This window comes from Eumetopias jubatus, unplaced genomic scaffold (assembly GCF_037043125.1).
Source record: "Eumetopias jubatus isolate StellerSeaLion01/CBP00866 unplaced genomic scaffold, mEumJub1_p1.0 scaffold_3, whole genome shotgun sequence".
NCBI lineage: Eukaryota > Metazoa > Chordata > Mammalia > Carnivora > Otariidae > Eumetopias > Eumetopias jubatus.
The window spans coordinates 106,508,465-106,530,983 of record NW_028274809.1 but is presented as its reverse complement, the minus strand read 5'-3'; the positions used below and the strand labels follow the sequence as shown (position 1 = coordinate 106,530,983).

Genomic DNA, 22,519 nt, shown 5'->3' with positions numbered 1-22,519 from the left:
AAAAACCTCCCTGAGACAAAAAGTTCTGAAAGAACAGAAGTTTTCAGTGGAGAGAATGGGGAAGCACTAGCTTTGAGGCCAGAAACACCTGATGGGGAAAAGCCCCTGGTGGTAAAATGATGTAATTAGGGCCACTTTGGAGTTCTAAACATTCATACGGTTTAGGAGACCAGGCTTAAAATGTGGGATTTGGTTTCTAGAAAGATTGTTGGATGATGACAAATATAAATTTTCTGACCTATAAGTGATGTTAAATAATATTTGCCACCTCCCAGACAAAGAGTAAAAACCAATATACCAAGTAAGTGGATAAAGAGGGAAACAGGTAATTTCATATATTGCAGGCAACATAACTTTGTGCTTTCTTTCTAGAAGGCAAAATACCAAACAACATCAAAAAACAAACAAAAAAGCCCCTAAAGATATCATACCTCATTTCCCATAAATTTTATTCTGAAGAATTAATCCTAAAATAGTACAAGAGCTACAGCCAAGATTTACAGTGAAAAGAGTTCATGATGCCATTATTTCTAAGAGCAAAAATTCACAACCACCAATATTTCCAAGTTAGCTAAATCAAACATGGTATATTTAATAATATGAAATATAATGTAGGCATTAAAAATTATAATGTCCAGGAATGCAAGTGACATCTTGATAAGTGAAAAACTCAGGCTAAATAGTATATATGGTTATGGTTTCCATTTTGTTAAAAATTACTACAAAGAGAAAATACTAGAATGACCTGGAATGACTAGTTGTTTTCTTTTTTCTTATAGAGAGTAGTGGAATTTTCAGTTTCTAAAAGCAAAATGTACAACTTTTATGATTATTTTTTTAAGACTAACAAACTGTTTAAGTTGAGATAAAGGATAGGAAATATTTTCATTCTATCCCAAATATTGCGATGTGCCAGGCATTTTAAATGTATAATTCCTAACTCTTACAATGGTCCAAGAGGCCAAATTTTATTGTCTTCATGCTATAGATACTAAAAGGAAAAGTAAGAGAGCTGCCCAGGTTCACGTGGCTAGTAGAGTTGGAGCCAGAATTGAAGGGGTGGTGTCGGGGATCCAGGCTGAGCTCCTGCTCTCCACCCCTCCAAAGCCAGCCCTGCCTTGCTCCAGGAACTGATGGCCAATAACTTCGGCAAAACTCTATTTTCTGCCATTGAATTCAACCTTGTGTTTCATTATTTATATTTTTGGAACAGCTCGACTGAGATAAAATTCACTTACCATGAAATTTGTTTATCTAAAATGCACGATTTAATTGTTTTTAGTATATTCACAGAGTTAGGCAACCATCAACACGATTAATTTTAAAGCAATTCATCATCCCCAAACTAAATGCTGTAACATGTAGCCATAACCTCCTTAATCTCCTCACCCCCTCACCTCCTGCCTTAGTCAACCACTAGTCTGCTTTCTGTCTGTATGGGTTTCCCTGTCCTGGGAACTTCCTATACATGAAATCATACACTAGGCTCCTTTTTGTGATTGGCTTCTTTTGCTTAACACATTTTAAGTTCATCCTGCACTGGAGCTTTTACAGGATACTTTCATATCTGAATGATACTCCATTGTATGCCTAGATCCCATTTTATTTATCCATTCACCAGTTGATGTACATCTGGGTTGTTTCCATTTTGGAGATATTATAAATAATGCTTCTGTGAACATGTGTGCAAATTTCTGTGTAGAACTAAGCTTTCCATTTTCTTAGGTGTGCATCTCAGAGTAGAAGTGCTGGATCATATGTAACTCCATAGCTCATCTTTGGAAGAACTGCCAGAGTGTTTTCAAAGTGGCTACACCAGTTCATCTTCTCACAAGGAAACTTCCATTTTGATAATACAGAGTTGAAACTCTGGTCCTGGCCTTTTGTGGATCTTCTAGCCTCTAAGAATTTAAATGCAAGTCAACTTAGAATGTCTACTTAGACCTAACTTGGAATTCTAGCTAATAATTACTTCGATTTTATTTTTCCAGATAAGTAATGTTATTGAGCATTTAACATGTCTTTTTTTTTTATTTTTTAAAGATTTATTTATTTATTTGAGAGAGAGAAAGAAAAAGGGAGGGACGGGCAGAAGGAGAGAGAGAGAATTTCAAGCAGACTCCTTGCTGAGCATGGAGGAGCCGGTCACAGGGCTTAATCTCAGGACTCTTGAGATCCTGACCTGAACCAAAACAAAGTGTTGGATACTTAACCTACTGCGCCACCCAGGGGCCCCTTAATATGTCTTTTTAAATATTTTTTGTAATGAGAACTTCATAGCAACTTATAGTTCACATTTGTTGGAACTGAGATTCAGAGCAGTTAAGTACTATCCTGAAAGACCTAAACTTTTTTATAGAAGTAAGATTTTCCTTGAAACAGAGTCCCTCAACACTGACACTGGATAATCTGGATCAGATAATTCTTTGATGGGGGTAGGGTGTTACACACTATGCCTCTTGTGTGGGATGCTTAGCAGCACCCCTAACTCACTAGAATCAGTAACAGCCCCCCACTCCCAGCACCAAAATTTTCTCCAGATACTGACAAAAGTCCCTTGGGTGAGTGTAGGGGGATGGGAGCCTGGGGTGGGCAAATGGGGAATCTCCATTGGTTGAGAGTGACATATTAAATAATTTTGGAGGCTGCAGAGCCTTGGTGTTCTCTCACCCACACTTTCTTTCTGTGTTTCTCTCGTCCTTAAATACCTAACAGGTATTTGCATTTTAGATTTCATCTTATTTCAATGTCTCTCTGGATGGTTTGAATACAGAACCTTTGAAACAGAGGGACTGTCCCAGGACCTCTAAGCATGAGTTGTTACAGCCATAGGTCAGCATGCAGAGATTCAGCCCAGGTCAGAGGAGAGTCCCCAAAGACTCTATTTCCAATCCTGGAAATAACTTGTCACGGATTTCTGTGATACCCTTATTCACCTTTTCCCCCTTTCTCAAGGCCCTGCCACTTATAATTTCTAGGAATTTAAACAGATTTCTTAATCTCTCTAAACCCACTTCCTCATCTGTAAAAAAGAGACAGAATTGCCTGGCTTGACTTGGAAGTTTCTAGGCTTTATCTTTTCCAGAAAACCCGATTCAGCTGTTTTTTTCCACATCCTGTCACATCTACCTTTACTTAATAGTTCAAAGGTAGTTTCAATTTTTGTGAGAACAAAATGGGGAATACATAAATAATTGAATAAAGCAGTCTTAAAATGTCAATCACATCGTAAAAGAGCATATTATAATTATTAGTAACATTATGCTACGATTTAGATCCTGAGTTCTGTTTTTCCTGGGTACCATTTATCCATCAATTATGAAATTTCATTAACCCTTCCCTATGCAGTATACTGAATTCACATTTTTCTTCAGATGCCTTCACCAGCTTTTATTCCATCCTTTATCACTATAGCTGGGAATTTTTAAGATGGCCTCCCTCTTTTCCAGCCTCTGACTTATTTCTGGTACAGGACAGCTTGCTAGATTGAACTGTCTAAGTAGCACCTCACAGCAAATGTCTTTCTAGTGGGTCATGGAGTCCAGAGAACCAATCTCCAACTGCTTAGCAATCTTAACTGTACAGCTTCTATAATCAAGTCTCCATCTGTCCTCTATATCCCATTTCCCAATATTCCTACACAAATTCCCTACTGCAGCTAGGCTAGTGCATTCATTATGCTCCAAGTGAATTCACTTACCTAATCGGTGCCTCCACTCCCACCTCTCCAATATCCAAGCTAATCTCCCTATCCTCCCATACCCAGTATTTGCCCCAGAGCTTCTTCTCCTCAACTATAAAGACAGGAAGCATACTTTTTTTTAAAGATTTATTTATTTATGTATTCATTCATTCATTTATTTGAGAGACAGAGAGAGAGCAGGAGGAGGAGCAGAGGGAGAGAGAGAGAATCCCAACTGAGCACGGAGCCTGGCAAGAGGCTCCATCTCAGGGGCCTGAGATTATGAACTGAGCCAAAATCAAGAGTCAGACACTTAACCAAATGAGCCACCCGGGTGCCTTAGGAAGCATACATTTTTTTGACTTTCTATCATAGTCACTAGACTTTCTATCAGCACAGTGCAGGGCATATAACAAGTGCCGAATGATTGAGTGCATCAGTTAATAAACCAAGAAATGAACAAAGCAGGTTGATCTTTTTTTTTTAAGATTTTATTTATTTATTTGAGAGAGAGAGAATGAGAAATAGAGAGCACGAGAGGGAAGAGGGTCAGAGGGAGAAGCAGACTCCCTGCTGAGCAGGGAGCCTGATGTGGGACTCGATCCCGGGACTCCAGGATCATGACCTGAGCCGAAGGCAGTCGCTCAACCAACTGAGCCACCCAGGCGCCCAAAGCAGGTTGATCTTGACCAGACCAATATAGTCATTTCTCCTCCCAAATTCCTAAAACTTATGCTGTCTGATCTATGGATTTAGTTCATATAATTTACTGCTTTTTACCATTAATTAACAATGCATCACTGCAAGTCTCATCTCCCCGATGAGATTACAAGTTCCTGGGGGTCAGAATCTGAGTTCTGTTTTGGTATACCCCTCAGCATCAACAGGGCAGCATCCTGTCCTCTCCAAATGATCATTGATTGATTGAGCATCTCACCAGCTGAATTTCCACTGCCAAGTGTCAGCAGCAGGGTCTGTCTCCCTGGTGCATGGGCCATAAATCACAAGTTAAACCTTTCCTAGTTGTTAAAGTCTGGTGCATATGTCAGGGTAACCTGGATCCTGAAAATCCTTGGTCAGGGTAAGCAAGGAAAACATCTGGATTTGCCATCCCCTGGAGTGAGAGAGGGAAATGTGATGGATTTGTGGTTGATGGTTACCCCCTTGTTTCCTTGATATAGGCCTGATTGGTCAGCTCAAAATTCAACATGGTAAAACTTGAGCTGAGCTCCAGAGACAGATATTTCTCTATCAACTTCAGGATACAGCCCAAACTCTGATGTCCCTGCCAGAATCCTGCTTTATATTCTGTCCTCCTTTGCCCTCTGTGACCCAGTCATCCTGAGTCACCTGTGGATTCTTACACTTCTAAATCTCCTACTTCTGTCTTCTGATTGGAACATCCTTCCCTTCCCTCTTTGTTTGACCAAATTCTACACATTCTTCAAAACCAAGCTGTGTTGCCCCTGCCCCTAGAAAGCCTTTATTTTCTCAATCATCCAGGTTCCTCTCCTCTATGCTCTGCTACTATCCTGAGCATGTGTCTTCTTGCATTACAAATGTTTCAAGACCATCCCTTCCAACTGTGCCTTTGAGCTCCTGGTGGGCAATGCCTCCATCCTCAAGTCTGAGTATAGCACCAACCTTCCTGAATTAAATGGAGGCAAAGTGAATTATATGAGAGAATTACCAAAGCAGAAAATAGGAAAGAGCAAAGGAAGTGAGATCAAGTTTGACTATTAGAGTTTTCCGATGTAGTAATAAAAACCTAGCTCCCTCAGTTCCTCTTTTGAATGAGTGGTGAAGAAGGAAGAGTGAGTTAAGAAATAAAATGACCCCACTGTCATTACTCAGACTTGAAAAAGCTGCAGATGCCCAAGAGATCATTGTTTTGGTAAACATTCCCAACCTTTGCAGGAAAGCTTGAAGCTCAGGCAATTGCCTTTCTCAGTTTCCCATGAAATAGCATGCCTCATCATATTTCTGTCTTCTGAAACTTGAACTCTGTGCTCAGCAGACAGCGTGTTGTGACAGTCATAGCCCTATGGCTATTTATGTATTTGCCCTTGCTGATGGGATTTTCTCATCAACATTATCTTAGCTGAAATCAGAGGCATTAATGACAACTTAATGGAAGCAGAAGAAGAAGTTCACAAAGTTATCATGTTTACTTGATGTGCAGATGGTGGCTAGATACAAAGGGCTTATATTAAAAAGGGCAAAATTTGGGGAGCAGCTCTGTTAATTGCAGGGCTGTAGCCTAAAACCATCTGGCCACAAGTATTAGGGTGAGCACTTAGATCTTGCATGATGCAGCTCTCCCAGCCATCCCTGACCTCTGGGAGTTCCACTGGCCTTTATCTAATTATTACTTCCCCTGAGTGTAGTTCATCCCTGGTTTTGACACATTATGCAGCATATAATTGTGGTAACATGAATGTTTGTTAAAAAGTCACTGTTAACTCTTCTTTCACTGTTAAAATTACTTCCTTCTGAATTATTTTGGAGGCTGACTTACTGGTTTATTCACTTAGGCAGTTGCTTATACATTGGGCAAATAGATATTGAAAACCTGTTATAAGCAAGGTGCTATACTAGGCCTTGGGCAAATAGCGATAGGCAAGTCAGTGTTCTTGTTCCCATGAAACTTTACACTGCAGTGGTCAGGGGAGCAATGAACAACCAATTAATAAATACATGATTGATATACATTGTTACAGGCTGAATGGTGCTCCCCAAAATTCATAGGCTGCGGTCCTTACTTACAGTACCTGAGAATAAGTCTGTATTTGGAGACAAGGGCCTTTAAAGAGATAATGGAGGTAAAATGAGGTTATATGAATGGGCTCATATCCAATATGACTAGTGTCCTTATAAGCTATATGAAAATAAATTCCTAAAAGAAAATTAGAAAATAAATTCCTAAGTCTGTGGCGTTTGCTTTCCATAGTCGCAGCAAAGTAATGCACACACATACACACATCCTTAGGGCAAATGCTACACAGGAGAAGAACTAGAAGGCTGGGTGATGGGGCATCTGGCTGGCTTTGGGAAGGTTTCTTGAGAAAACATCAATTGAGATGCATTCTGAAAGATAAGTGGGATGTGTTGACCATAGTTCTAGGACTTATTTAATTTAAACAGTCAATGTTAAATAATGATCATATAAACATCCATCATGGTTGCTGACCTAAGGTTATACCACCAGAATTTCATCTTATCTTTAGTCACAAAAGTCTCCTAAGTATGGAAAATGGATAGCTGAATAGAATGGATCGCTTAATTGGTATTTTTGGAATGCCCTTTCTAGAATTCTTCCTACTCAAGCCATATATAGAAATACTGAAAGTTATAAGGTGGTCGAGGAAATATGATGAACATAATTGCCAGTATCTAGGAATTAAATGTGGTAAGCTGGAAGTGCCTCCTCAACAAGCTCTTGGCCTTAACTGAAGCTATTTCAATGGCATCTGGTTGATTTCTGGATCTTTGCTTGTTATTTTTCCTCTTGCCCAAGCATTCTGTTCTGTGCCTGTGGACTGGTTTTTAGTTTCCATTTTCTAACTTGTAATCATTCAGTGGTGCCCAGCTGTTAGGTTGACATCTCTCAACTTGGAGACTTCAGCTTCCATCTCCCAGGTTCTACTCATTCCTTAATCCTGAGAACTGCACTCTGAGTTTGATCCCTCTAGTGATACCAAGGGAAGCTCCGGATAGATTATTCCTCTAATGGAAAATCAAAAATGGTCCTTATGCCATTTGACTTTACTTGTGCTTGTTCTACTTTCTGCAGTCATGTAAACATATAGAAAAACTTTGACTATAAGAAAGCCTATCCCATATTCAAAGATTCTTGTCATGTCTCTGTCTTGCTTCCTCCCTACCTGTAATAGCTCCAGTACCTACAACTGTTCCACCCTTAACACAGTTTGAAGACCCTATACATTCTGATCACCCCCTTACCAACACACACACACACACACACACACACACACACACACACACACACACACACACACATTCTATTCTAGTTCAGTTTAAAGAAGGTTTCCCCCAAAAAACAACTTCTCATACTGGGATCTTTGGCTCCTAACTATACATGTCACTGAGAGTCACATGTGTGACCTTTCTGGGACATGCAAGTCTCCTTCACAAAAATCATTTTATGACAAAGGCTAAGTTCACATTATTTTTTAAGATGTTATTTATTTATTTGAGAGAGAGAGACAGAGATACTGAGAGAGAGCATAAGCGGAGAGGAGAGGGAGATGCAGGCTCCCTGCTGAGCAGGGAGCCGGACATGGAGCTCGATCCCAGGACTCTGGGATCATAACTGACTGAACCACCCAGGCACCCCAAAGTTCACCTTTCTTACTTCACAAAATGTACCACAACTTTGGGAGTTGAAAAACATGATCTCTGACAGGGGACTTGGCCCTGCATACCCCCATTGAAGACCTTTTACCCTGTTTTCAAAAGAAGACTCTTGGGTTGATGATTTCCTTGAAGATAATAAGGAAAAGGGTCGACCTCTTGTTCTTCAGGAACTCATATAAAGGACTAGAAGGGATTTTACTAATTTTATACCAACTCTCTCCTTTAGCAGAACGGGACAATGAGGTCTAACAGAATAAGAGTTACTCACATTCCTCATTGATGCAGAGCCCAAATAAGCCAGAGCCCCGAATGCCAAAGCCAGAGTTCAAGCTCTTTGCCCAGGCTCACTTTTCAGTGGGAAGTTAACACTTTGAGAAGCATCACAGTAGAAAAAGCAGATTTCAAACTTTAATGACTAAAGCCCCCAGACCACTTTTCCATTTTCATTCTCAGCATTCTCCCATCAGAAAAATAAAAATAACATTGAAATTTCAGATCACATTTAAAATAATTATAGTGATGCCAGTGTTTTCTCTAGACGATTTAATGTTTCACACAAAATTCAAACGGTTCCTCCCTGATTCTCTAAAGAAACAGACCAGGTGATATTCTTTACTTTATACAGTTCCCTGTTTTCTTAGTAATTCAGATGAGTTTAGACAATATCTCCATTCTCAACATCCCTCTGAGTCTTTAAAATGGCACCCATTTCCAACATTAAAAAATAGAACAGAGTGTCTACTGCTCAATGGACAGGTGAGGACTTGAGAAATGGAGTAGTCCCTGTGACACACAGCACCTCATGGAATGTAGTAAAGAACTGAGAGCTTATAATGCATAAAGTAGAAAGTCCAGGTGTTTGTCCATTTACTTAAGATTTGCCTATATATCTTTTCTGATTCCTGAAAGGAAAAATGACAAGACTCACTGTGTAGCAGGACACCTTGAAGGTATTCTCTCTGTTCCAGAGCAGCCCCAAGATTTCCATGTGGGGTTTGGAGCATGGGGTGACCAGAATGGGAAAGGCTGTATAATACAGGGCAAAATCTTTGGAAGCAGATAGACTCTTAGTAGTACTTCATGCTGCTTACCACCCTTAGTCCTTAGATGATAATCTTACTAAGGAATTGGCACTAAGCATTTATGTCTTGTATACTTAATGAATACTCGTGTGTGTGTGTGTGTGTGTGTGTGTGTTATTGATATATAGATGTGGATTATTTATTTTATAATGTTATACAAGCAAACTTACCTAAAATATATAAGAAGTCTTAAAGACAATAGACTCACCATCTTGTGTAAATCCCACCTAACCCAAGAATCTGTCAATGGAGCCACCAAATAAAATGTTCTGGGAAGAACTAACTTTAGACAATAGATAGCTATTTACCTTAACAGCCTTTTGAACATAGTTGTAATTTTTTTCTAAAGTTTCCTCACATTTGAACTACAATATAAAATATGAATAGTTGTGGCAGCAAGTTCCAGTATAAAGACCATGAACTTGGGAATCCAAAAGAAAGACCTGAGGGTGAACACCGTCTTGGTCACTTTAACTTAATTTTTTAGTTACCAGTTTCATCCTATGTGTGTTGGTAAAATAATGACCACTTCATAAGTTTCATGTATTGTTTTTTCCCTGCAGTATTGTATGACAAGGCCCTGACACAACGCCTGACCTGCAAGAGATCTGCAATGATTGGCGATTCTACTCTCACATCACTTAAAGTGAAAGGATGTCCTCAACTTTTCCTCATCTCCACAAGTATAAGGCTTTCAGGAAAGGACATCTCCTTTCTTGAACAAAAAGTAAAGAAAACAACAAGTAAAGAAAAATATAAGGGAAGGGTTACACTGTTGTCTTTCATCTTCTGGAAACTTCATCTCCTAGAAGAACTGAACTCAGGTGCTTTCTACTTTGAGGATGCATTTAGTTTCCACTTCCGTCCCTGACCTCCAGAGCAAAAAGCCATGCACACTGTACGAAGTCCTAGAAATAGGAGTGAATGTGCCAGGCATCTCTGCACTTCCATTTCCATGGGGGTTACTTTCTCTTTTAGACCCAGTATGTTAGAAACACCTGAACTGGTCTTCAATTAATCTTTAAATATTTGGATTCTCTGTCCCACTAACAAAATGCGGTTTGTAACTGTCTGTTTTCTATGATGTACTATGTGTCTAAGGTAGCCCCAATGGGCCTCAAACATCATCAGGACAATGGCCGTTACCTCTTACTTTCTCAAATGGGACTGTCATCCCTTACAAAGCTATTATGATCTCAAGTACTTTGAAAATAAGTTTCCTCAGAAATATAAGGAATGAGAAAACTCTTTGTGATGGACTTTTTGTTTGTTGTTTGTTTTGCTTGTCTCCCCCACCCTCCCCAGGTAGAAGAATTCCACAAATTCCAGACACAAAGCATAACTCCATTTCAAAGAAAAAATGAGAGAAGTTCAAATTTTCCAAAATTCAAAAATTTTTCTTGGGGAAAGAATAAAGCAAGAGTGGGCGCCTGGGTGGCTCAGTTGGTTAAGCGACTGCCTTCATCTCAGGTCATGATCCTGGAGTCCCAGGATCGAGTCCGGCACCGGGCTCCCTGCTCGGCAGGGAGTCTGCTTCTCTTTCTGACCCTATTCCCTCTCATGTGCTCTCTCTCTCTCATTCTCTCTCTCAAATAAATAAATAAAATCTTTAAAAAAAAAAGAATAAAGCAAGAGTTTTGTGAGACCGACTTCAGGAACTCAGCGTATTTTTAAAACTTCCTTTTACTTGTTTCATTTCTTGAAAGACAGGTCTGAAATAACAGATAATTTTTCCCCTTCTGCAGCTGGGCAATGTGGTAGCTTTTACCAGCTTCTCTCAGTCATAAACGTGTTTTAATGGACTGACATGTGCTTAATAATACAGGCAGCACCTGGATGCTTTAGAGCAAAGTGCCGCCAGGGCCTATCCTATATTAAAACTGCATTATTGACCTGAGGCCTACAAGTCTCTGTACTCAAACATCTTGCCAATTAGAGAGAGAAACAGCCTAGTGCCAGCTCACATTTTTCTTCTTCAAATAGGGAGGACTGAAGTCTAACTTTTATAACTCTGAACATGAAAAATATTGTGTTTCTGAGTGATTAACTCACCTCCATTACTGGAAATTTTATAAATTTTATAAAAGTCCTGTGACTGCACAAATTGACCCAGCTTTTATGACTTTGTGGCGTGAGGTACCTTCTAGCTATAGGTCTTGAGTCAGTTTGGGAGGGAAAGGAATTTGCTGAATAGTTTCTTAACACTGTGCTTAGGATTTTAGATACATTATCTCGTTTAATCACCATCATGGCAATCTCCTGATGTAAGAACTTTTTTTTTTTTTTAATCTTTTCCATCTCATGTTTTAGGCAAACTCTGAGATGGTCTGTTATGATCCATGACTCCTAATATACACACCTTTGTATAATGCCCTTGGTTTGAGCAGGGCCTAGACTTATTTACTTGTTTCTACTACTGAACAGAGCATGGTAAAGGGATGGAATGCCACACCTGGTGTTAGGTTATAAAAAGACTATGGCTTTTGTTTTGAGTGTTCTTACTCTTTCTTGAATCACTCATTTTGGGATAAAAGCACTATCATTTCATGAGGCAGCCTTCTGGAGAGGCCATGGGATAAGTTTGGAAGTGGATCTTCTGAGGCCTGCTAACAGCCACATAAGTTAGCTTGGAAGTAGATTTACCCAGAGCTGAACTTTGAGATGACACTAGCCCCCACCAACTACTTAATTGAAGCCAGAATTACCCAGCCAAGGTGCCCCTGGATTCCTGACTCTTATAAACTAGAACACGATAAACATTTTCAACCACTATATTTTGCTATAGTTTGTTACACAACCATCAGTAACTAATACACTCTCACTTACATATAAGAAAAAGTTAAGAAGTTTATTCAGGGTCATAGAACAGTAAGGAAAAGAGGTAACTTTTTAACTTAAGTTCCAGACCCAGGCTCTCCTACTATTCCAGGGATTCAATGGACTTTTTGTTCACTAAGTGGCAAATGAGCTCTCCCACAGTCTGACCTGATCTTGGGTATTAGGTCATGCCCTTTACTATTTAAATCAATTTTCTCTAATTTATTTGGATAACAAAACTTGCAGTCCAGTGGGAGAAGGAAGACATTTAAGAAAAAAATGTGATGTGGTGTTATCCAGGATGGATATTGACCCAGGATGCCCAGAGGAGGGGTATTTGATTCAGACTGTAGAACCAGGGAGGCTTTTCAAATGATTTGTTGACTTAGGAACATGCCTCAGCCCCTAATATGTTACCTGGCACATGGTCTAACTTTAGTAAGTACTTGTCGACTAAGTACTACTTCTGGAAGGATAGGACACACTAGTAAGATAACAGAGAGAAGGAGGGAGAAAGTTCTACTGTCTCATGTTACAAAAATATCACATGGAAGAGTCAGAGTTTTGAAAAACACGACTTCTTCATAAATCTGTTCCATAGTATTGTTACATATTAGAATTTGTATATTGCCCTAAAAGTCTTTCCAAAATTAGCTATTCGAGGACCAGTTTAAAAAGTTTTGCCATACCTAGAGGCCATATGCATCAGTATTTAATTAATATCTTAAAAATATATTTTAAAAATATTTTTTAATTTAAATATTTTTGTTTATTTACTTGAGACAGAGACAAAACAAGAAAGCGCAAGGTGGAGGAGGGTCAGAGGGAGAAGGAGAAGCAGACTCCTTGCTGAGCAGGGAGGGGGCTGGATCCCAGGACCCTGAGATCATGACCAGAGCCAAAGGCAGACATTTAACTACCTGAGCCACCCAGGTGCCCCAAAAAGTATTTCTTTAAACTCACTAATTTTCACGTGAAATAATATTTGGTGGCTGTAAAATGTCCACGGAAGTGTGTATGATATACAGGGAAACTACAGGCTTTGAAGCCAGACAAATTCAGGATGAAATTGTTGTTCCATCACTTATTAACATGTGCTTTTGGAAGTTACTTAGCTTCCATGACTCTTCACTTCCTCATCTATAAAGTACCTATAAAATACCTTCCTTCAACGAGCATGATGAAGATTCCATATAATATACGCCATGTCTGTCGAGACGCAGCCACACGTTCAGAAAGTGGTCTCTATTATGCTATATTTAGGTAGGAATTCTTATTGCCACTTCTCAAACAAGTCTGCTGAGGAATAAGGAAATTAAGAGACTTATCAAAGTTTCAATAGATGTGTCTGAATTCAGTGGTGTTTTTTTGTTTGTTTGTTTTGTCTTTTTTTTTTTTTTTTTTTTTTTGAAAAAAGTCATCTCAGGGCGCCTGGGTTGTCAGTTAGTTAAGTGTCTTCCTTCTGCTCAGGTTTTTAATCTCAGGGTCCTGGGATCCAGCCCCACATTGAGTCAGGCTCCCTGCCCAGCGGGGAGCCTGCTTCTCCCTCTGCCCCTCCCTTCTACTCCACCCCCACTCTCAAATAAATAATATATATATATATTAAAATTATATATTTATGAAAAGTGGCCTCTTCAGACTTAGAGTAAATTAGTGAATACTGGGTCATCCCACATCCCTGAGAGCTGGATTCTGCACATTTTAGTCAGAATCTCAAATGTGCTTTGACTTGGCTGAACAAGAAACCGACATAACAGTTGTCAGAAGACGGTACCTGTGAGGATTTCAGCTGTGCGTTCGGTCATTTTCTGAATCACGAGTCTCACGGTTCCACCCTCCAGGCTCAGCAACAGGGTCCCCGAGCCCTCAGACAGCTCTGTGGACAGAAGCAGACCATCCTTGTTCCATGTTCGAAACTGGAAACTCACTGAAAGCCCATCAATTTGGGGGGTGCCGGGCAGCAGCAAATAACTGCTGCTGGAGTTGACAAATGTGATGGGAACAATTTGTGGTTCGGAGCAGGAAAAAGTGACATTGCCCTGGAAAACAATAAAAATCAAACATATAAAAGCCATTTTTTATTCTGCAATCTGACAGTTGATATAAACAACCACCTGGAGCTGACCTTAATTTCAGGATCATTCTATATGCAGCTGCAAGTTCTTAAAGGAAAAAGAAAATGTCAGCTTTGTTCAGATATACCTGTGAGACTGTTTCTATTCCTGTTTTATGGATCACACTCTTATCTGCGAGAAGGCCATTGGAGACCCCAGTTGTGGTAGGGGGTGGGATGGGAAGCATCAACATTTTCTAAGGAACAGGTATGAAAACAAGTGCATTCATGAACTGAATAAATATGTACTGCAAATCAACTATGGGCCAAGCACGGGATAAAGTTTAAAGGGATCCACATGAAAAAACTTTGTTATGACTTGGAAGGTGCTACAAGAGAGATAGACACAAGCTCCCAGGGGAGCCTGGTAGAAGAAAGAACTAAACATGTTTCACAAGGGAGGGGATGCTTTCCTGGAAGGAAGTGGGGAAGGAGAGTTGTGAGTGTGCCTGGCTAGACTTTTCAGCAAGTGGCATGTTGTATGCAAAATTTAGAGAAATTAGCAAAATTGGATTCCTGGGAATTATAGGGAACTTGTCATTTCTGAACATTAAGTGATGCAGGGAGGGCCAGGGGTCATGATGGAGGTGAGACCAGAAAGATGAATAGAGGTAGAGTTTAAAAGCCCCTTTATGTTTGCTGACGTTTATCATCCAAGTTTAGAAACAATAAGGTGACACAGTCAGGTTTTAAGCTACTGAAGACGACTTTCAGTAGCATGAGGAGTGGAGGGAGGGGCAGATGGGAAGACTAGAGGTGGGGAATATTAAATGTGCATCAACTAGAATCAGTAGATAAGGAAGAATAGTATTATTTGCATAAGTGAGGGGAAACTGGTCCAAGTTTTCCAGGGGGGAACACCCTGGCTTGACTGGCTGCCTGAATTCAAATTTTCTACTCAGGTGTCCAGATGGGGAGGTTATATACCTAGTACAGCTCTCAGTACTAGAGCAAGTTGATTGTTCAACTACAAAATCCTCATAGTTTGGAAAAACATCCCTATGTCCCAACCATGTCTGTTAATGATAGTCCTGCATTTCTGAAAACAATCAGCAATCTCTAAACAAACTTAAACCGATAGCATATTTCTGATGTTTCACTCATCAACCATGCTGCTAGGAGTGTACGCATGCATTAATCATGTAGTCATTTAGATGTTTCCTCTTCTTTGGGTTAGATCCCCAGAAGTTAATTAATGTGTCAAAGGGCAAGGCCCTCAATATCCATTAAGAAATTGTCTACAGTTCATACTGCCCCACCACGCCTGGCAGTAGGCTAAGTGCTCACAAACATACCTCATGTATTCTGCATAGTAACACGGCATCCATTTAAATAGTTCACAAACTAGGCTTACAGAAGGTAAGTAGCTTAACAAAAGTCATGTGCCTCCTTAGCAGTGACAATGGGATACAAACCTCTGTTTGTCAGACATGGAAGACTTTCCTTTTAGTCACAATCTCTGACACATCCTTCCTCTGCACCAGGTAACACCATTCTAAAAATTCTATCCATTTGTTCATGATATCCATTGTTGTTCTAACCTGCATTTAAAAAATTTTCTAGGGCACATGGGGGGCTCAGTTGGTTAAGTGTCTGACTTCTGCTCGGGTCCTGATCTCAGGGTCCTGAGATAGAGCCTCATGTCATCTGGCTCCCCCCTCAGCGGGAAGTCTGCTTCTCCCTTTCCCTCTGCCCCTCACCCAACTCGTGCTAGCTCTCACTCTCTCTCTCTCTCTCTCTCATTCTCAAATAAATAAATAAAATCTTAAAAAGATTCTGGTGGGCTTCTTTTCAAGAATGAAAATATCCTCACTAATGTCAGATTAATTGAGGCAGAGCTGTCTTTTGGAAGAAGTAAAATCACAAATGTTCCTACAGCAAAGTCCAGAGATAGTAACTACTCTTCCACTTTTTTTTTTCTTTTTCTCAGGTCAGTATCACCTCCTCTAGTAACAAATTTGCCAGAGCAAAGCTGTACCCCAAGTTTGAGGCTGTGCAGAAGGGGGAATGGTTGGGAGGTAGTGATGAGGTTGTAGGCAGAAGAGTAGGTCATAAAAATGCCTCATTTCCCCATTGATTTAAAATCCAATAATTAGCTCAACCCTGGTGTTCTCTGGATCTGTAGCCATGGGAGGTGGGGGTCTACAGAAACTGAGATTCTCCTTTTATGTGAGCAATTCACTCACATCTGAGAGGTCTGGGAGACCCCTTCCTCAGACTTGCTCTGTCCACTGAATGTCTAATGGACTTCAGGTACTTAGGAAATAGACAAGGGGACTCAGCATCCCTTGAAGGCCATTCAAGTGTCCTGGCTAGATTCTGGTAGCAAGAAATTTAGATCAATGCTTCAGGGATTCTCCCTGGTTAAGGTAAAGCCATGTGTGGTGATCAACACTTTTCCTCATCGGGGAGAAGGACACCATTGAAATCACTGGGGTGCCCCTGGTTCACTGCAGGTCATGCTCCTCCAGTCCATTCTCCACATCCCTTCACACTGTCCTCTGCTGACCTTCCCTGGTGCAGCTGCCTGAGCTGTCCAAACTTCCCTGTTGTTTAAACATATCCCTGCTATGTTCTCTGATGGCAAGTCCAAGGACAAATGAGTAGGAGAGAAGAGAAAGGAGTAGATGGGAAATGCTTTCCACAACAAATCTGACCCAGCTCTCCTGGCAAGTGAATGTTTCCAGCTCAGCTCCCCATCACACAGCTGCTGTGCTGCCATTTCTGCTTCTAATCCTATCTCAGCTACACTTGCTGTTAGCAGAAACGTCACAGTGTTGAGAAACATCAATATCCACCCCCACCCCCATCGCCCCAGTAGACAGGAAGAAAAAAACATTAGCTAAATGCAAAAGTACTACTTTTGAAATCAGCAGATTATTTAATCTTTCTTAATAATACCATTTGTTACTTCAGAATCCTTCTCAAGGCAGCATTTGAGGGAGTACCCACCATGATTTAGAAACAGCATGCAAGAAGACAATTTACTTTAGGATGTTGTCAAAACAGAAAGTGGCAAAAAGTCTACAGACTATGTTCTACCCTAAGTACCCCTTCAATCTATTAATTCAACTTTCATTCCATCTCCCCCACTGCCACCGCACTGCCTGCCAAAAAGGAAGCTCTGTTTCTCAAACCCCTTATTCCACTGCACATTTAATTCATTAAAGTCAACATTTATTCAAGATTTCTCAAGCATTGTAAAACAATGTATTAAGCACAGGAGTTATCGATAAGTTATAAACATGGTGGAAATCCTTTGCATTAGTCCTTAAATGTACATTTTGACTGTAATAGGTACAAAGTGTGCCCTGACACAGGAGCACACTGTGGCCAAATCTTCAACATAAATCAACCAACTCTGGCCCTATAGATGAGATAAAGAAGTCAGTATCACTGTCATGGGTCCCCTTCTCCCCTCCATAAATTACAAGACCTGCAGGGTCTTTCACTGTCCAACAAGGAGGTCACTCTACATTGAAGAAGCTAAATCCTTGGTACCTGATGTGTTTCTCCTGACAACTCCACCATGTCCTGGTTGGATAGTGACCTTCTACTACATGACTGACTGGCAGTCAAGACTGGGAGTAGGGCAACAGCTGGCACAGGTACCTGGAACACCTGAGTGGGGAACCTTCCTTTGTCCCCAGGGTGGCAGTTCTTAGTGCCCTGTGCTTTCACGTATGCTTTTCATGTGCATACATGCCCATCCTCCAAAAGGCGAGGTACCCAAAAGTGCTGGCCCCAAGAGAGAGCAGCCATTTGTCCTTTAGAGACCCCCAGATAATATCCGTATTCCTTCTCAAGGATCCACCATGGCCTTTTCTTCACAACCCTTAAGACATAGAACTTCCCAACCCACCTTTCTCAGACAAAAAGTGATCACTCCAGATGGAGCACAGAACTTTGAATCCCTAATGATCCATGTTCATAGACCATCTTAGAGAGATTGTCCATTTCTGTGTAAAAATGCTGTTCTACAACAGCAAACAACAAAAGCTGATACTGTCACCTGTCGTGAGAAGGTTGATGGCCTCCTGTAGGTGGTCAGAACTTGAAACCCAAGAACAAAGTCCATGTCAGAGAAGGAAGCAAACCTTTTTCATTGATTCATCCTCCCCAAGGAGCCCTTCCTCCAGAGGGCAGAGAAAAACCCCTACCTCACTAATAGCTATGAAGGAGCAGTACACGGTTTTAGACAAAGGAAGCCTATCCTAATCCGGACAGTTACAAAAGGCCTCCTTAGGGAGGTGACACTAGCATTAAGATTTTACAGAGGCACAGGAGTGGCTATGTGGAGAGTTGGAAAGTGTGTTTTCTGATCACAGAGGGAAAGCATTTGCTAAGGTCAGAGGGCAGGAAGGTGTATGGCGGGCATAGTCAGAGACTCAACAGAAGGTCAGCTGACTACAATTCAAAAGCCAGCATGTCAGCAGACAAGATGAAGTCGAAAGGACAGAAAGAAGGACAATCATGTCACTCTTCAGACCATGTTGAGGCACTAGGACTTGATGCTATGGAAAAAAGAGAGTGGGAATGGGGGAAGGGAGATTGATGTAGAGGTTAGGATACACGGTCGTGTGGTGCTTCAGATGCATCCCTCAGGGGGCTGTCGTTAGGGAGTGAAGTGTATTGTGTCAGGAGGAGATGAGTGGCCAAGGGCCACACCTCAGGCAGCTGTTGCAGTTAGTAGACCAGAGCAGTTGAGGGCTTACGGAAGGCTCTATCTAGAATGGCAAAGGCGGAGAGGGAGAAAAGCAGATATTTTGCAGGTAAAATTGATAGGAGGTGCTATGCTGGGTGAAGGGATAGGGAGATCAAGCATAGCTCCCACTCTCCTCTGTTTGAACAAGGGACTTCAGGTAAGAATGAGCAGACAGGGAAGGAAAAGATTTATTTTTTGTTAGATTTCTTTACAGTACTCCACCTATTTTTCTTCATGTTAGTGTGCACTCAGAGGCAGCGGGCTGTTCAACTTAGGCAGAAATGGATTCTTATCATAAATATTTACTGGAAAACCCATATATTCTGTATGATCCTTATTTTTGGCTACTATAATTTGGAAGATAAATGTAGAGAGTGGACTTGGGATCAAATTAGGCATGATGGTTGTTTTTCTGCTTTCCCAGGTCTGCCAATTTTGGGTAATCCAAGGCAAGTCACTTCTAGAGTCTTAGTTTCCTATTTTGTGCCCTGAAACCATTGGACTAGTTAGTTTTAAGGTCCCCACTGCTTCCCCATTTCTAGGGTATCTGAGACTAAACACCCACATCCTTATCATCTGTCTTCTCTTTAGAGTGGGGCATAGGCATCATCTGAACCATTCCTATTGTTGAGAAGTGTAACCAAGTATTAACATTTTAACATTTTAAAATACTTTTCTTTATAATAATTCAGGGCATAAGGAAGGACACTTAGGCTTTTCTCCTACCAATTCTTTTCAAACTACAGGGAACAAAGCAAGGGTCTCTGCAAATGATGACATATATTTAAAATATAGTAAACAGAAAATGATATTGTTTCATATTTTAAAAAAAAGATGACCAATTTTTATAAACATAATTAGCAGGGAGTAACAACCAATTGACCGACTATTCTTCTCTCTACCCCCTCTCCAAAAAAAGTTTCCGTAATCACTTTACAAAGAGAATGCTAGGTTAACATTGAATTGCACCAGGATTTACAGTGTTTAACAATTTCTTGGAGATAATAAAATAAGTGAAATTATATGTAACCTGCTTAACTTGGTGCTGGTCCAAGGACCATGCAATAAGAAGCAGAAGAAAACAATAAGAGAGAACACAGCTGCCTCCTTCCAAATAAATCCAAGTAATTCTGCCACCAAATCAGAAGTCTGTCAAATGCTGACTGTATTCCAAACAAAATCCATCCAACTAAAGGCTTTCTTCCATGGTGGAGGGGTTCGTCAAAAAGGAGATCTTTAGTAACAGCATAATTACTGTGGTCTCCTGATGACTTGTGAGTGATGAGTAGCTGACAGAGAGAAGTCTATACATTTAAGTCTTTGTCATGTGACCACAGAATGAATCAGATGAACTGTCACAAACAAGACTTATTTTTCATACAGAGGGACAAACTTCAGAAGATGCTGTTCTGCTGTGTACACAGTGGAGGAAATACCATCATGGTCTAAATGTGAGTGCATAATAGAAGGAACAACCCAATATGCAATGAACAGTGAGCTAATGGTCTCTTGTTTGTCAAATGTTGTTAAACATGTAAATCATCATCATTTTTTCATTGGTCAACCAGATATGTTAGCCAGGCCTTAGGAAGCACAGGGAAAAATGCCATAATTTGCTAACAAAACTGAGAAGAAAGACATTCACGAATGGCTTAATTTGTGCCTACTTCACAGCTGTAGGATTGTACATAATCTTTTGCTTATTTTAGATGAGGTCATGGATGTACATGAGACATTTTAGACCATAGCAGCCAAAGTTAACTGTGCCTGGATTTATACCTAGGTGTTACATTTTCCTTATCTTTCTGCTAAGGGATCCACCTTATTTCAAGATTGTTCCTTACTTAACTTGTGTTGGCTTTGCAGACTACAGGTTATGACTAAAGGGGCTATCAGTGATGAATTGTTCATGGGCATTTGTCACTTGTGGGCATTCTTCTCCAGTTAAACTTTGACCAGTGATGATAGACACCACCTTTTTCTAGTTATCTTGGTTTGGCAAGTGCATTCCTTCCCAACACATTTCACTACTCAAAGGTATCTATTCCTGCCTGTGATAGTGATTCAAGCATTTTAACTATTTTGTGGAAGACACCAGAAAGTTACCCTCTGCTTTAAATGATAGTCTTAAAGAACTCATAGATCAAAGGCAACTGAGGAGCCTGCAAGGTCAATGTCCTCTAACTCATTCTCAATCAGGCAGTTTGCCACTACTTCCTGCCTCTTTTTTTTCCTAGGACTTCATTTCACCCACCAAATGCTGCTCACCACCTGACAATAAGACCGTGGCCTGGCTTAGAGTCGACTGGGGAGAGGACAGAGGTAAGACAATTGCTAGGTCCTGGTCTGAGACTTATTAGCCACCTGCTAGCACAGCAGGAAGTGCAATGGAACTGATGCAGTTGGGACGTTGTTGCCTTGAACCTTGGCAGACAATCGGATTGGTTCCCCAGTGGTGGGGGAGGGAGGTGCCCCAGAAAACACACATGTGCATTCACAGTTTACTCTCCCCAAAAGGGGCAAGCCCACACCTTCCTTGAGCCTCTGATGTGGTGATAGGCTGGCCTTGGGGATTGGCGTTAGCTGGAAGATTGGCATGATCCAGAAATCCAACTCCCAGATCTGGAACTCAAGGCCTCTCGCCCTGGAGGCACCTAGTTGTCACACCTCTGCCCACCCCTGCAGAAAAACAGAGGGGAAAACAACAACAACAACAAAATAATTGAAAGAGTAGATCAGCATTTATCCGTTGAAAAGAAACCTGAGGTCATTGATAGAAGTAGGCTAGGAAAATAACTTGACCAAAGTTAGGATGAGTCTGAATCTAGTCTGGGGAACAAGGCAGTAGCTTAGATAGAGAGGCTATGTGAGTGGCTAGGGGAGACGGAGGATTGGTAGCCAGTCTACTCCCACTGGGATTCCTCAAATATTGTCACAGCCAAGTCCCAGTACATCCCCTCCTTGGGTCCTGAGTAGAGATGGTATGTCAGGAATGGCTGTCGTGCTGTACCAGAAAACCAATTTTTAAGACCTCAAGGGAATATAGCAGACCCATCTTGAGGTTCTGCTTACCTTGATTGGTTTTAGAGTTTCCTAAATGTGCACTTCTAAGGGTTATATTGCTGTGCTAAGCTGTTATTTACAAAACATTTTCATTGTGGGTGTTTGTTTTGTTTTTAATCATCATCCAGACATCACAACACCCTGGTGAGTAAAAAATAAAGCTAGCAGTGCGAGGCTGAGTTTCAATCAGGAAGCATCAAACAAAGCCAATCAAGCATTTATAAGCTGGGGGAAAATGATCTTGATTCAATCTAATTTGTGGGGAAAAATTTCAAAGTCAGTTCTTGATTTTCCAAATGAGTACAGCCATTTCTAATTTGATTTGTCTGAAAACTCCCAGGACTGACTGGTAAGCTATCGGTAAATGTAGAGGAAAGGCTGCCTTGTAAGCTAAAGCTATTTTTAGGAGCAGCAGGGTGCCAAATTAGGGTATTTTTTAATGTTTAGACAAAGATAGCCTCCTTCATTCTTTTATTTATGTATTTAAACAGATATTTATTAAGCAGTTCCTATAGACCGGGCTCAGTCCTAGTGGCAAGGACACAGCCCAGGAGACAGGTAGGCTCAGAACTTGCACACCTGGAGCTTGCACTGCATAAGATGAAGGACATGAAATGTATCATCACAAGTATGATTAGGTGGCGGGAGGGAGAAGTCTACGTTGATGGAACAGCATGTAA

The 22,519-nt window shown here is 40.7% G+C and overlaps 1 protein-coding gene across 2 annotated transcripts in view; it reads right to left on the bottom strand.

The window, feature by feature from the left end:
- The window catches only part of CNTNAP5 (contactin associated protein family member 5), an 855,278-nt gene that overhangs the window by 380,262 nt on the left and 452,497 nt on the right, over positions 1-22,519 (bottom strand). For both annotated transcript variants that reach the window (XM_028101360.1, XM_028101361.1), the window contains exon 8: positions 13,733-13,997. In XM_028101360.1, coding sequence (XP_027957161.1) covers positions 13,733-13,997 — 265 coding nt within the window. The remainder of the gene's footprint in view (positions 1-13,732; positions 13,998-22,519) is intronic.